The 12,906-nt window shown below is 42.8% G+C and overlaps 1 protein-coding gene across 5 annotated transcripts in view; it reads left to right on the forward strand.

Annotated features, from left to right (window-relative positions):
* Window positions 1-12,906, forward strand: part of sfswap (splicing factor SWAP) — a 93,686-nt gene that overhangs the window by 64,617 nt on the left and 16,163 nt on the right. For all 5 annotated transcript variants that reach the window (XM_080756272.1, XM_080756273.1, XM_080756274.1 and 2 more), the window contains 2 exons: window positions 7,093-7,265; window positions 7,676-7,816. In XM_080756272.1, the coding sequence (XP_080612398.1) occupies window positions 7,093-7,265; window positions 7,676-7,816 (314 nt within the window). The remainder of the gene's footprint in view (window positions 1-7,092; window positions 7,266-7,675; window positions 7,817-12,906) is intronic.

Below are 12,906 nucleotides of genomic sequence, written 5' to 3' on the forward strand. Positions count from 1 at the left end.
GTGGTCCATGATCTATTCTACATAATAGTGAACGGACACTGGAACAGTGGTCCATGATCTATTCTACATAATAGTGAACCGACACTGGTACAGTGGTCCATGATCTATTCTACATAATAGTGAACCGACACTGGTACAGTGGTCCATGATCTATTCTACATAATAGTGAACCGACACTGGTACAGTGGTCCATGATCTATTCTACATAATAGTGAACCGACACTGGAACAGTGGTCCATGATCTATTCTACATAATAGTGAACCGACACTGGTACAGTGGTCCATGATCTATTCTACATAATAGTGAACTGACACTGGTACAGTGGTCCATGATTCATTCAAAACTTAAATGTTAAATGTGAGTCACACCCCACAAGGTCACCGAACGCATCTTATTTGCAGAAAGATGAGCTGTGGATTCTGGCAGCTCTAACCCCCCCCCCCCCCCTCTCCTCTTCCTGACACACGGATGGCTGTATGATTTACTATGTGCTTTACCTTTACCTTTACCTACCTCTCTCTCTCTCTCTCTCTCTCTCTCACACACATTCTCCTCTTTTTGTCCTGTCCTTTCCTCTGTACGTACTCCTTTCTGATGTTCTCTCACCTTTCCCCTGTGACCGTCTACCGTTTCTGACCACTGCGCCTGATCTGTCACATCTGAGACCAGACTGCTTTGCAAGTCCTATACCGTACATCTAATCCCTGCTTGCCGTCTCTTTCATCAATACTCTGTCCCCTGGGCCAGATTACCAGCTATTGTATTATGCACAGACTGAAAGGGACCGCCTCGTATGGCAAATTTACACTTTAAACTCCCTCTGGCCTGACACTTCCCACATTGGGTCCTAATTGTATGACACTTTTCTGTCTTCATTTTGCTTCTTCTCTTTCAACTTCTTAGTCTAATTTCCTTCTCCTGTCTGTTCTGCTGGTTTTACTATTCTTCCTTTTACTTTCCTCCTCTTTCATCATCCTCCATTCTCGTATTTTATTTAGAAGTGAGTGGGATAAAAATATACACACTCCACCTCTAAATCCCCCCCCCCCCCCCCCCAATCTAAATCCCCCCCCCCCCCCTTTCCATGTTTTAACAAACTACCATCATGGGGAATTGGAAAGACAAAGCACATGTTTCATGTCTTTGAATTGAACTGGGACAGCATTATTCATTTTGGCTGTATACATTGTGTCCCTGTTAAGTCAAAACTCCTGAGTGTTCGTCATCTCTCCTCCCCCCCCCCCCCCTCCCTCCCTCTCTCCAGACACAAACCTTTATTCCCTTCATATTAACTCTAGTATGCTGTTACTGTACGTTTCCTCGCATTCTGTTTCACACAGACTTGTACAATGACTCCCAAGGTTATGACGCAACACAGTAAAATCCTGCTATAATTTAATTTATTCAAATTCAAACACTGAGGATTGTACTGTGTGTACAATGGGTTACGACACTTAACACAAAGACATTCTGATTAACTGCATGGCCCTCACTGCTACGATGATAGCATTGAACGAACAAACTTTTCCTAGGCCGACAGTAAATGTTCTCTTATAACGAGAATCACACAGCATACCTCAAAATAAAGCGTAACTTGTCCACTCTAATTAAAAAATATATATGTACCTTTATGTAACACCTGCTTTTGTAGTAACGTACTCTTCTTGAACAGAAAGCCTAATTAGGAGTGGTTTTATGTCAGACGCTGTGTAGCGTTCCAACTCGGCTAGCAGAGTTTGCCTGCTGTTTTTTCCTTCGAGGTGGAAAGACTGTTGTGAGGCGGTTAGTGTTGCAGCCAAGCCTGCCCAACTCTCGTAACACAACACAGCACATGTGCAATGTTCCATCTGACCGGCGTTGATCATCATCATAAAGAAATAACCGCTCGCCGAGGGACGATACAATCCGTGAGTTTTTTTGTTTGAATATGAAGAAAAAAGGAGACAGCAATCTGACGGACAGACACTCAGTCACACTCGGGTCATATTACACACAAAACCCCTCGGCTGAAACACACAGGAGAGAGCCCTCCCCTCCCTGAAACAAAGAGAGAGAAACAAGATGAGGTGCACCCCACTGCACCGACACGATCGGCTTGGTATGCAGCGATTCTGTTGACCTGAGTTACATGGGAGTCTCCGAGCCGCTCCCGTCCTGTTTTCAGTAAGGGAGGGGGAGAGGCATTTTTTTCTTTTTTGGATCACGTGATCGGAGTGTTGTGCAATCATCCAGTGCTAGTTGGTAAAGTGCCCAGGTGTGTAGAAAGGCGATTGAAAGTAATCAATAAAAACATGCGGTAAACGTAGAAATCCCTTTCCCGCACCGGACCGTTGGGATTTGAACCACGTAGAAATCCCTTTGACACAATGAATGAGTTAAACCGTGGCCCACTGACTGCCCATTGGCTTAGCTTACTGTGTCCTCTCTGCATAGGTCATCTACAACAATTCCAGCTCTGACACAAGAAATAAGAGACTGATCCACCCTTACAGTAGCAGTGCAATTAGAAAACGGCACGGAGAGAGTGAGAGTTAAGGTCATTACACACTGGCAAATTAGCGACCCGATATATTCGTGCGAATAATTCGCATTTAAAAAAAAACAATTGAAGTCCATGCAAGCTTCCACATCAGTGGCGAATGTGCGAAAATGCGACCGTTTCCGCTCTTTATTTGTTCGTTCTGGTGTCGTATTTTGCAGAGATTCGCAGGCGAACTGCAACATGCAATATTTCGCATTTTCAGATCGCTTATTCGCATCGCGTCGCTAATTCGCCAGTGTGTAATGACCTTTATCATCAAAACAATAAACAGATACTCGTAAGCATTATTGCAAATCCTTACAAATAATCACATCATCACACAAGTGGTGTGTGTGCGTTTAGCAGAAGTGGGCCGGAGGTGCAAAACGCACGAGAGGCAGCCACCCCTCTCCTACCACACAAACCCAACAGGATTTATAAAACCAACCCGGCATGACAGCGCACACACAGCCAAGCAACATTGAGCGACAAACACTTATTCAAAACCGCAGAAACACTGCAGCGATAAACTGCAGCTCACAGCTTTACATTTTTTTATGCACATTTACAGTATGTGCAAATATGCAGAAATCACATTTATTTCCTATGTACTATTGCCTGGGGTCCCCCAGGGTTCTATACTTGTTTCCCTCCCACTACGACTACAGAGTAGGAGCAACTCATGGAAGCCTGCTCTGGCAAATATAACCCAGCAGCTTGGTTTGCTTTACTGAATTGCAATAGCAAATCTACAGTATAAGCTAACACATTGACCAAACAAGAATTGAAGGACCACAGAGTAGGAGCAACTCATGGAGGCCTGCCCTGGCAAATATAACCCATGCCAGCAGCTTGGTTTGCTTCACTGAGTCGCTGAAAAAGGAAGCCAAGTCAGAGTGGTGTGAAAAGAAGATCTTCCACTCCCTCATCTCAGAGGCACCCTGTGCCATGACAAGATTTAGAGTATGGGCAGTGAATGAAGAGGGCTTGTGGAATGGTTTATTTTACTTTGGCCTGCAGCCCGTTCAAACCAGATACCATAACGTCTGCTCCATCTTGGCACTAAGCAACCACTTTGTCAACACAGCCAGAACCGCAAGAACTCCAGCAGTCCAGCATCTTAGGTGAAATATCAAAGTACATTATGTACTTTTTAATGTCCCCCTGTCGTGAGCTTGTAGATCAGCTATATTCACTATTTATGAAACTTTTTAATTTATTCTTTTCTCCCTATAATCGTATGGCCAAAATAGGGATGCGAGGTTGAATGTGGTCTGTGAGTTTTATAAATGTTTAACCAATGAAAAGCATTTAAAAGGGTTTGTTTCCATTTCCTGAAAAGTTTTGGTTATACAAGGTGTACCCTCGACGGTGACAATATGACACCTGGGCCATGTTGCTAATGTCTTGTTTCATTCAACATGACAGCCACAAATGGTCCCTTCCACACCACCTCCTTCATGCTCTCTGTTTATGACCTAGCAACAGCACAGGTCAGACGTGCCACTGAACACTATTAATGTGGCAATGCGAGTTAATTCCCCTCGTTTGCCCCACCTGGTCCTCCATTGTGGCTTCGGAAGGGCAACTCCTGTTTGCCCAAGACCACTATGCGGTTCATTTTAAGAAATGACATCCCGACATCATTGCTCATTCAGCTGGAACTCTATCCTACTGCCCCCAAAGGTTTTAAGGTCAACCGTAGCTTTCAGGTGACTTGAAGCATTTTGACAGCGATGGTCTGGTTTTGATAAACTTCCTAAATCAGAAAATCGATCTTTGGCCCAGGATCCACTTTCTGCATAAAAAAACATTGGTCACTTTTATATTAATTTCAAATGAGTCTCTCATTGAATTCCTATCACTCAGTCCTCTGTGACTTTCACAGAGGGCCTATAGCGGGACCACCAATCCAAGAGCTGCATAACTTTCTCTTCTCAACAACTGTAGAGTCAGCACAAGTCTAGTTCTAGGATTAGCTTTCGAGTAGAAATTTTATTTTGAAAGTATGCAAAGTTTTAATTGAGTTAGCATTCGAGTTGAATGTACCTCGCAAATAATACCAAGTTTGAACAGTATTGCTGTTAACCTGCCTGCAATGCAATTATAAAAGCATTAAATGGGAAATTAAATGTTTGAGAGCATCATGAGGGATTGAAAACAAGGAAAGAGTGAATAACGTAACGGATAGAGTGTGTACTGTTCCTGTTAAAACAAAGGGGTTTTAACATGCAGGCGGATGGACGGTACACCCACTGAAACACATGCTGAGCACTCCTCCATTCCTTCCAAAGAAAGAAGTAGGTTACAAAAAAATATATATATCTGAAGCCAGGACCAGGATGCATGCCAGTGGGGATTATGTGTGGAATTATGACTAATGTACTGAGCTACTGTATGTACCGTTGTATGTAACACGGTGGTACTACAGTATTATGCTTGCACTTTTTGAGTTTACACCATTGATCACTTTTGCATTGTATTACTAGACATTAAGGTAAGCCTACTAGGAATGTGCTCCCAAACCCTATAACTGTTTTCGCCACAGTTTACCCATGGCAGCAGCACACTAGAAATGCAACCGCTTTGCCCCTGGAACTCGTGTTAAAAGCTGTGCGCTTCTTTGGCATCACCATGAGAAAATGCCACCTTCCATTTTAATTTCTGCAAAAGCTATGCTGAGGTTGGGGTAAAAGCTCTCATAGACAGTGTGTCATCCCAGCATTCTAAACGTGGGAGTATCTATAATAGGACTCTGTCTTTGAACTATGAATCATTTATGTGACCCTGTTAATCTCCGTCCTGAGCACTGGGCCTTACTATTTGATAGGACGGAGAACTCTGTTCATGCCTCTCAGGGTGTTAAAAGGAATCTATCTCTTTGTCCCACCTAGAGCGGCCTTCATTGCAAGTGGATGACAGCGTAAACACAAGCTCTGAATTGACTGATTCAAATATTTTCTTTGGAAATGTACAGGGAGGCTAATCTAAAAGACTGACACACACGATCAATTAATTAACAACATTTTGCAGCCCACAGTAGCCAGGAGTCAATTATTATTAATTTGTGTGGTGCCAAAAGGCTGCATTATATTGCGTAACCTGCACCATATTTTAATTAGCAACTTCTAATTACGTTTTTATGCTGTGGCTCCTGTGTGTCCGCCTAATCTCGCAAACCACTGGACCGGCCAGCACTACATTTCTTATGCACGCAGCCTGCCTGCTGAAAAGAAATCAAAATATTTGTCCCAAAGCGCTCATCTTGTACCTTTTTTCCTTTCAGTGTTTCTCTTTAATCCTAGAAAATGTTCATGGTGGGTTCGGTCAGGAGGTAATTATGGCCTGAGGGTAGAGAGTGGATCTGAGGAACCTTGACTTAGCATGACTCAATCTTCTCAACATGCACGCAAGCGTACACACGCACGCACACACATCCACACACATCCACACAGCTCTCAAGCATGAAAACATCACTCGTTTCTTATCACATTTCGTGGAGGAATACACAGAAGACACAGAGTGTATTGTGTTTTTTTGCCACACTATTATCGAGCTCCTCACGACAGAACAATGGGATTTCGGTTGAAAATGAGCAAGGTTTCCCTTTAAACGTTTTCCTTCCCATCATTGCCACAAGCATGCAGTCTCTACAGAGTGAGTTAATTCAACTCTGAGAGTGTCTATCTATCTATCTATCTATCTATCTATCTATCTATCTATCTATCTATCTATCTATCTCATTGAGTTACAAATGGATAAATTAACAGTGAGGGTTTTACTTGTGTATTGATCCACCCGGTGACACGCGGCTACATCGTGATATTGAGAATATCTCCAAAGTCCTTGTTGTAAAGCAGAGCGAGTGTGATTGTGTACTGTCAGTCGATGCACTCATTGATTTTTACTCTGTCTCCGTGTCTGGGTAACCAGAGAGAGGACCAGGGGTTAAGATGAGCCTGTAGTTATTAACGTAACCTCTGAACGTTAACCACTGAACGTTTACCCTTTCTCAGTGGTGGAAAGTAACTATGTACATTTACTAAAGTACAATTTTCAGGTATTTGTACTTTACTTGAGTATTTCCAATTTCCAGTACTCCACTACATCTCAGAGGCAAATATTGTACTTTTACTCCACTGCATTTATTTGAAAACTTTAGTTACTAGTAACCACTCCAGCCCTATATACATTAAAACTTTAGTTACTAGTAACCACTCCAGCCCTATATACATTAAAACTTTAGTTACTAGTAACCACTCCAGCCCTATATACATTTTGGTCGTTTGAAAGTAGACTTAACGCATTGTGCTATTTTACATTTTTATACATTATAAAACTTGCAATGAGACATTCTGCAGTACTTTTTCTTTTGGTACTTTAAGTACATATTGGTACCAATACTTTGGTACTTTTACTCAAGTAAATTTTGAATTCCGGACTTTCAATTGTATGCAGCATTGATACTTTTACTTAAGTGAAATGTTTGAGTACTTTTTTCCACCACTGCGGCCTTTCTCTCATTCTCATTCTCTGTCTTGTCTCTTCCACTCCCATCTTGTGTCCCCAGGTGCAGGAGGCCGTCGGCCACGTCTCTTCGCCCCTTCCTCCTCCTGCCTCGGTGTACTCGTTACCGTCGGCGTACCCCCAGCAGGTGCAGAAACCCTGTGAGGAGAGAGCGGCGGCTCACAGGGGGGGCAGGGAGCACCACCCCGCCTCGTCCTCCTCCACCTCGTCCTCAAGGTTATTAGAGTTAACTAAAAAAGCTAAAACTATAAGGAAAAACTAGAAAAGGAAAAGAAAAACTATCCGAAACTGTATTGTGCGTTTACAAAACGAACTGAAACTACCCGAAACAATAGATGAAATGCCCTTAGTTTTCGTTTGTCATTTATTTATAAGCCTAATCTGTAACTGAATATATATATATATATTTAAATGGTATCTTTTCTTGCGTTTTTTTTTTACACAATACCTTTGGTGCAGGTTGAAAAGGGAAGAAAAAACTAAAAATTACACAAACTAATAAAAACTAAACTAAAACTAAGCGGCACGAAAATAAAAACTAGCAAACCCGTTCTAAAAACTAACAATATTAGGGGGGGAAAAGTAAAAACTAAACTATAATGAAAAATTCCTCGCTCCACCTCCAGAGGCGCAGACCGAGACAGGAGCAAAGGCGGCAGGGACAAAGACAAGAAGAAGAAGAAGCACAAGAGACGGTCACGGTCGAGGTCCAGGGAAAAGACCAGACACTCTCTTCCCAGTGCTTACAGGAGAGCCCGCAGATCCAGGTAGGATACTAATGAATATCTAACTGCACCAAGTCTCTGTCTGTCTGTCTGACTGTGTGTGTGTATGTGTGTGTACTGTTGTAATCCACGTAACTTGAGAACCGTTCGCCCCACCAACTTCAGATTTCGACACTCGCGTTCACCCCACCACAGGGGGTGCAGTGCCCGCTGTCGAGTCGGTCGGACCCACGGTTGTCCAGAACCGCCCCAAAAAGGCCTCTGCCCGGGCTCTGGACAGGGCCCCTGCCCAGGGTCCATATACAGTATGGAGCTGGCCTTCTGACGTCTGCATAGACTCCATATTTGGGCATGCCTGACAAAGAACTCCATATATGGGCATAAAAGGGACACAGGTCCAAAGGCGCTCATTTTTCAGTTTGGCCAGGGGGAGACAGTTTAGAACTTTAGAGACCAGGATTACGGCATGTTTTTTGTGTACCTACCATAGGGGACACGGGGAGAACATGCAAACTCCACACAGACGGGGGTCGGCGGCCAATTACATATAGTTTTGGGTTCCTTGACATGAAAACTTTTGAGCACCACTGACATAGAAACGTAGGTTTTTCTGAAAACTCATGTTTTTGAAGACATTTGGAGAATCTGGTGTCTAAATGAGTTAATTATGTTAAGATTTCTCACCGGTGAATCCATCACTTGTAGTTTCGCTCCGTTTCATACTATAGCCCTATTAATTCTCTAACTCCTCCTTCCCCTGGTCATCCAGACCAATTCTCATTATCAGTAGTTGGCATTAGGCGTGTGTAATTAAGTGTGATTCATGGTGTCACTTTGACAAGCCCTAATGTAATTTCTGCAGATGGGGGCGTTTGAGCCCCAGGTTTTAAATCACTTGCTGTACAGTATGTGAATTAAAGACCAGAGGTTTAAGAGAGAGGAGGAAGCTCTGTGTCAGATTATGTTATGCTCTTCCTGAGAAGTCTCTCTGTCTCTCTAGCTAAAACTCTCTCTCTCTCTCTCTCTCTCTCTCTCTCTCTCTCTCTTCGTCTTAATAGTCGGAAAATATTTAAAAATAAATCTGAGAATAAATTCCTTGAATCCTTACCAAGAAATGTGTTTGTAAAGGTATCTAGTAACATATCTCACAAAGGCTGTTTTAAGTAGCATGTGAGGGGCCGAACGAGGGGTTTTTCATGATTCTGAATGCATTGCAAGCATTTGTTTTGCACGAAAAACACTCCTTGGGATAAAAAACGGCCATAGATACTTTTATCGGTCGTGATGACGGCTATGGCCTTTTTTAGCCCGATGGGGGGGGGGGGGGGTGTGCGTGTGCGTGTGGCTCTCGTTCAAAACACACATGACAGCTGTCACTTGATCCGGTAGGTTTACACTATATAACATACGACGAATTAGACCGTTCCTCACCCAGGAGTCAGCCCAGTCTTGTCAAAACTTCACTATTGCAACTCCCTCCTTACTGGCCTACCGGCATGTGCACTTAAGCCTCTCCAACTGATCCAAAATGCCGCAGCTCGCTTGGTCTTCAACCAGCCAAAATTCTCACACGTCTCCCCCCTTCTCCGCTCCCTCCACTGGCTCCCGGTCGCTGCCCGCACAGAATACAAAACTCTGATGCTGGCATTCAAAGCAACCAAAGGTATGACTCCCCCATATCTTGCAAGTATGATAGAACCCTACAAACCCTCCCGTGCACTCGTCTCAGATCAGCCAACGCAGGGAAGCTGGAAGTACCTTCACTAAAAACGCCAGGACAACGCTCCACACGTCCCAAACTCTTCTGCTTTCTGGCTCCAAAACTATGGAATGCACTTCCCATTACAATCAGAACTGCAGCCTCACTCCCAAATTCCCAATCTTCCGCCGTAGTCTGAAAACAACACAAGCATTGTATGTAGTCATAGCACTTTATAGTATAGTATGTATAGTTTATATGTATAGTTTCATTATATAGATATTCCACGGTTATGTTCTTAGCTTACGCATGTTTCATGATAACCACTTTTTATGTATGTGATGTATTGCCGTGTGTGTGTGTGTGTGTGTGTGTGTGTGTGTGTGTGTGTGTGTGTGTGTGTGTGTGTGTGTGTGTGTGTGTGATCTCTCCAATGTGAGATGTCTGTGCATTTGCCTCCAAGTAAATCTTTGCATGCGGAGGAAGTGGATTGAGTTCTGTCTCTTATTAAATCACGGAGGAGGTTGTCTGGCACCGTTATTGCCCTTGACGGGCTGATGTCGATTGACTGAATCAGCTTCATAATGACTTTACTAAAGCTCCAATGCTTCAGGGACAGAGCAAAATAGACAAGAGTAGTGAGAGAAACAGGCTGCTATGTAGAGAGGGAGACTGATAAAGGAGGGGCTGATGAGAGACTGGGAGAGTTGGAGTGAGGGAGAGACAACGTGATGATGGAGTGAGACTGACAAAGGCAAAGTGATGGGAAAGTGAGAGAGATGGAGGGGTAGAGGGCAGTATTAATTTTTTCCGAATATATTATTTGTCTATATAGAACACCATTTAGTCTGAGTCCTATTTAGTCTTCTGAAAAACCTTAATCGACTTAGTCTTAGTCAACAACATTTACACTGGTAGAGATGCAGACAAAGTGATGATGGGAGAGGTAGAGATGAACCAAGAAGAGATACCTTGCTTGATTTCAGCATCCGTCAGGGAAAAAAAAGACATTAATGCAACCAATATGTTTGAATCAAATGAAATAAGTCAAATGAAAATCATATAAATAAGAGTACAGATGCATTTAAAAAAAAAGTTACTAAGATGCTGTTTTTACGGCATGGCTCTACAGGAGTCTAGTTGTCCTTAAAAGGCTCTGCCTGTCTGTCTAGTTGTGGGTGTGAATGTAGTTTGAGCAACTACATGGCCTATTTCGTACCCAAATAGTTTATAAACAAGCTGAGATGATTCTGTACTTCTCCTGCCTGCCTGCCTGTCACCTATGGTTGGGTTATAGAATCGTCTAATCGCAATTATTTTAGATAATTGTAATTATTTGAGATAATCACAACTTTTTTTGGTCATCATCGTGTCCATGTTGTCATTTATTTAAAAAAGCAGAAATAGCAGATCTTCAACTTTACAACATTGTAGATCAGCTACTTCTGCTATATTTTTACGTAATTTATAAAAAATATATATTTATTGGATTTATTGCTATATTTCAGTTATTTGTCATATCTACCCTGTGCATTATTGCGAAGCTAAAAGGCAAAACAGAAATGTAAGTTATTTTAAATGTACCAGTTCCAATGACAAAAACACAATTAAATCGTTAATCGCAATTATTTGTGCGACATTTAATGGTCAACGTAAAAGTGTAATGGCGACAGGCTCAGCCCTACTGTCAGCTCCCCAGCCAGGCGCAGCTGCTGGCTTTGACCCACTCTGAGCAGCCGAACTCTTTCTGGTCCACAACTTGATTATTTACGAGGGTGTCACTCTTACACATTTTATTGCGTCTTGTGAATGTTCACACTACGGACATGTGCTCACAGCTGCTGCGAATTCAGCGTGAGATAGATGGGGTGTTGAGAGAGATGAAGTGATCGGAGAAGTGAGACACAGGTGGGGTTTAAAGAAAGGAAAAAGTGAAGCACATCCTCTTAGCGGTCTTATTCCTTGACTTCTTAGCCTTTTGTTTGTTCACAAATGTTTCTTGTCTGTTTTTCAAGACGGGGACGATGTAGGTCAAAGACGGAGAGATAAATGTATAATTGGACATGGTGGGAGAGGTTAAAGACACTTTAGATGAAGACAAAGATAATGGAAGACAGGGTAACGAAGAATTAAAGACAGACAGACAGACAGACAGACAGACAGACAGACAGACAGACAGACAGAGACAGACAGAAAACAGACAGACAGACAGACAGAGACAGTATAGGTTATAGAGTTGACTTACTCTGTATGCACCATTCGTCTCTCAGGTTAATGTGAACAGTATCGACCTCAGAGCCACGCTCTGACATTAATGCTTTACTGCCTGGTCTTTAAAGACGAAGGATGCCTTCCTCTTCTACCTCATGCTATTCCATTTAAATAAGACCTTTGTATCCTGAATGAAAGGATGAGCTTCTACAAACCCATACTTGCCGGTGGGATTAAATTTATTCAGCTCTGCTGCTCATTTCAAAGAAATACATATTTATTATTAAATTCCTTCCAGGGAGATTTTCAGGAGGGGAAAAAAAAAGTTTACAAATTGATGACCTGTTATTTGATTATGGTTAATTAAACCAGTCCCTGCCATTGTTATGTGGATCATTAGATGATCTCTTCTGAGACTTCTCTTCTGACTACTCTTCTGAGACTACTTACAATTGCACACATTGAAACTCTTCTACATCCTAATCTATGCTTCATTGAAACTAGAAGAGACATGAGTCTAATAACAGCGTGGCCTCCCTGAACAATCCTTAGCTATGTGTTCAGTCACTGAAGCCACACAGATCACAGTGTGGTGTTCAGTGGTGAAGCTGCACTATGCAGGCTGGCCGCCTGTGTGGTGACGGTACTGTACTGTATATGCCACTGGTTTTCAAAGTGGCAAATAAATATATTAATGCTGTCATGATACTAAATACCTACCGGTAATTAATCGAAATTAACGTTCGATACAGTGTATGGAATATTTCAAGCCGCATCGCGATTCGCGATTCTAGCACGGGGAAGCCAGAGGCGCTGTTGTTTATCTTTGCATTCCACGCAGGTGTGCTTCCAACGGGGGAAATGCAGCCACAGACGAGCTGGCGGAGAGAGAACCCGCTCCGTTGTAGAGTCCAGTCTGCTTTACATTTCATTTCCCCGCCTGTCCGTTAAAAAAGATGACTCTCAAGCAATAATAATGAGCTCAGTCGGGGTGACCGTGACATGCAGTGGTGGAGAACATTGGATTTAGACGTAATCAGCATTCTAGAACCACGTTACAAAGTGCCAAGCAGATTGCATTTGTGTGTTGCCTGTGTTTCTTGTATGAGAAATGAAGGCAAGAGTTACTGAAGGGCTGAGCCATGTAGAATTGATTGCCTTTATATAACTCCTCCTCAGAGCGTAGGTCTCCGCCAGGCCGGGTTGTCTACCCAGGGCCTGC

The sequence above is a fragment of the Protomyctophum bolini genome, assembly GCF_963924005.1.
Source record: "Protomyctophum bolini genome assembly, chromosome: 22".
Lineage (NCBI taxonomy): Eukaryota > Metazoa > Chordata > Actinopteri > Myctophiformes > Myctophidae > Protomyctophum > Protomyctophum bolini.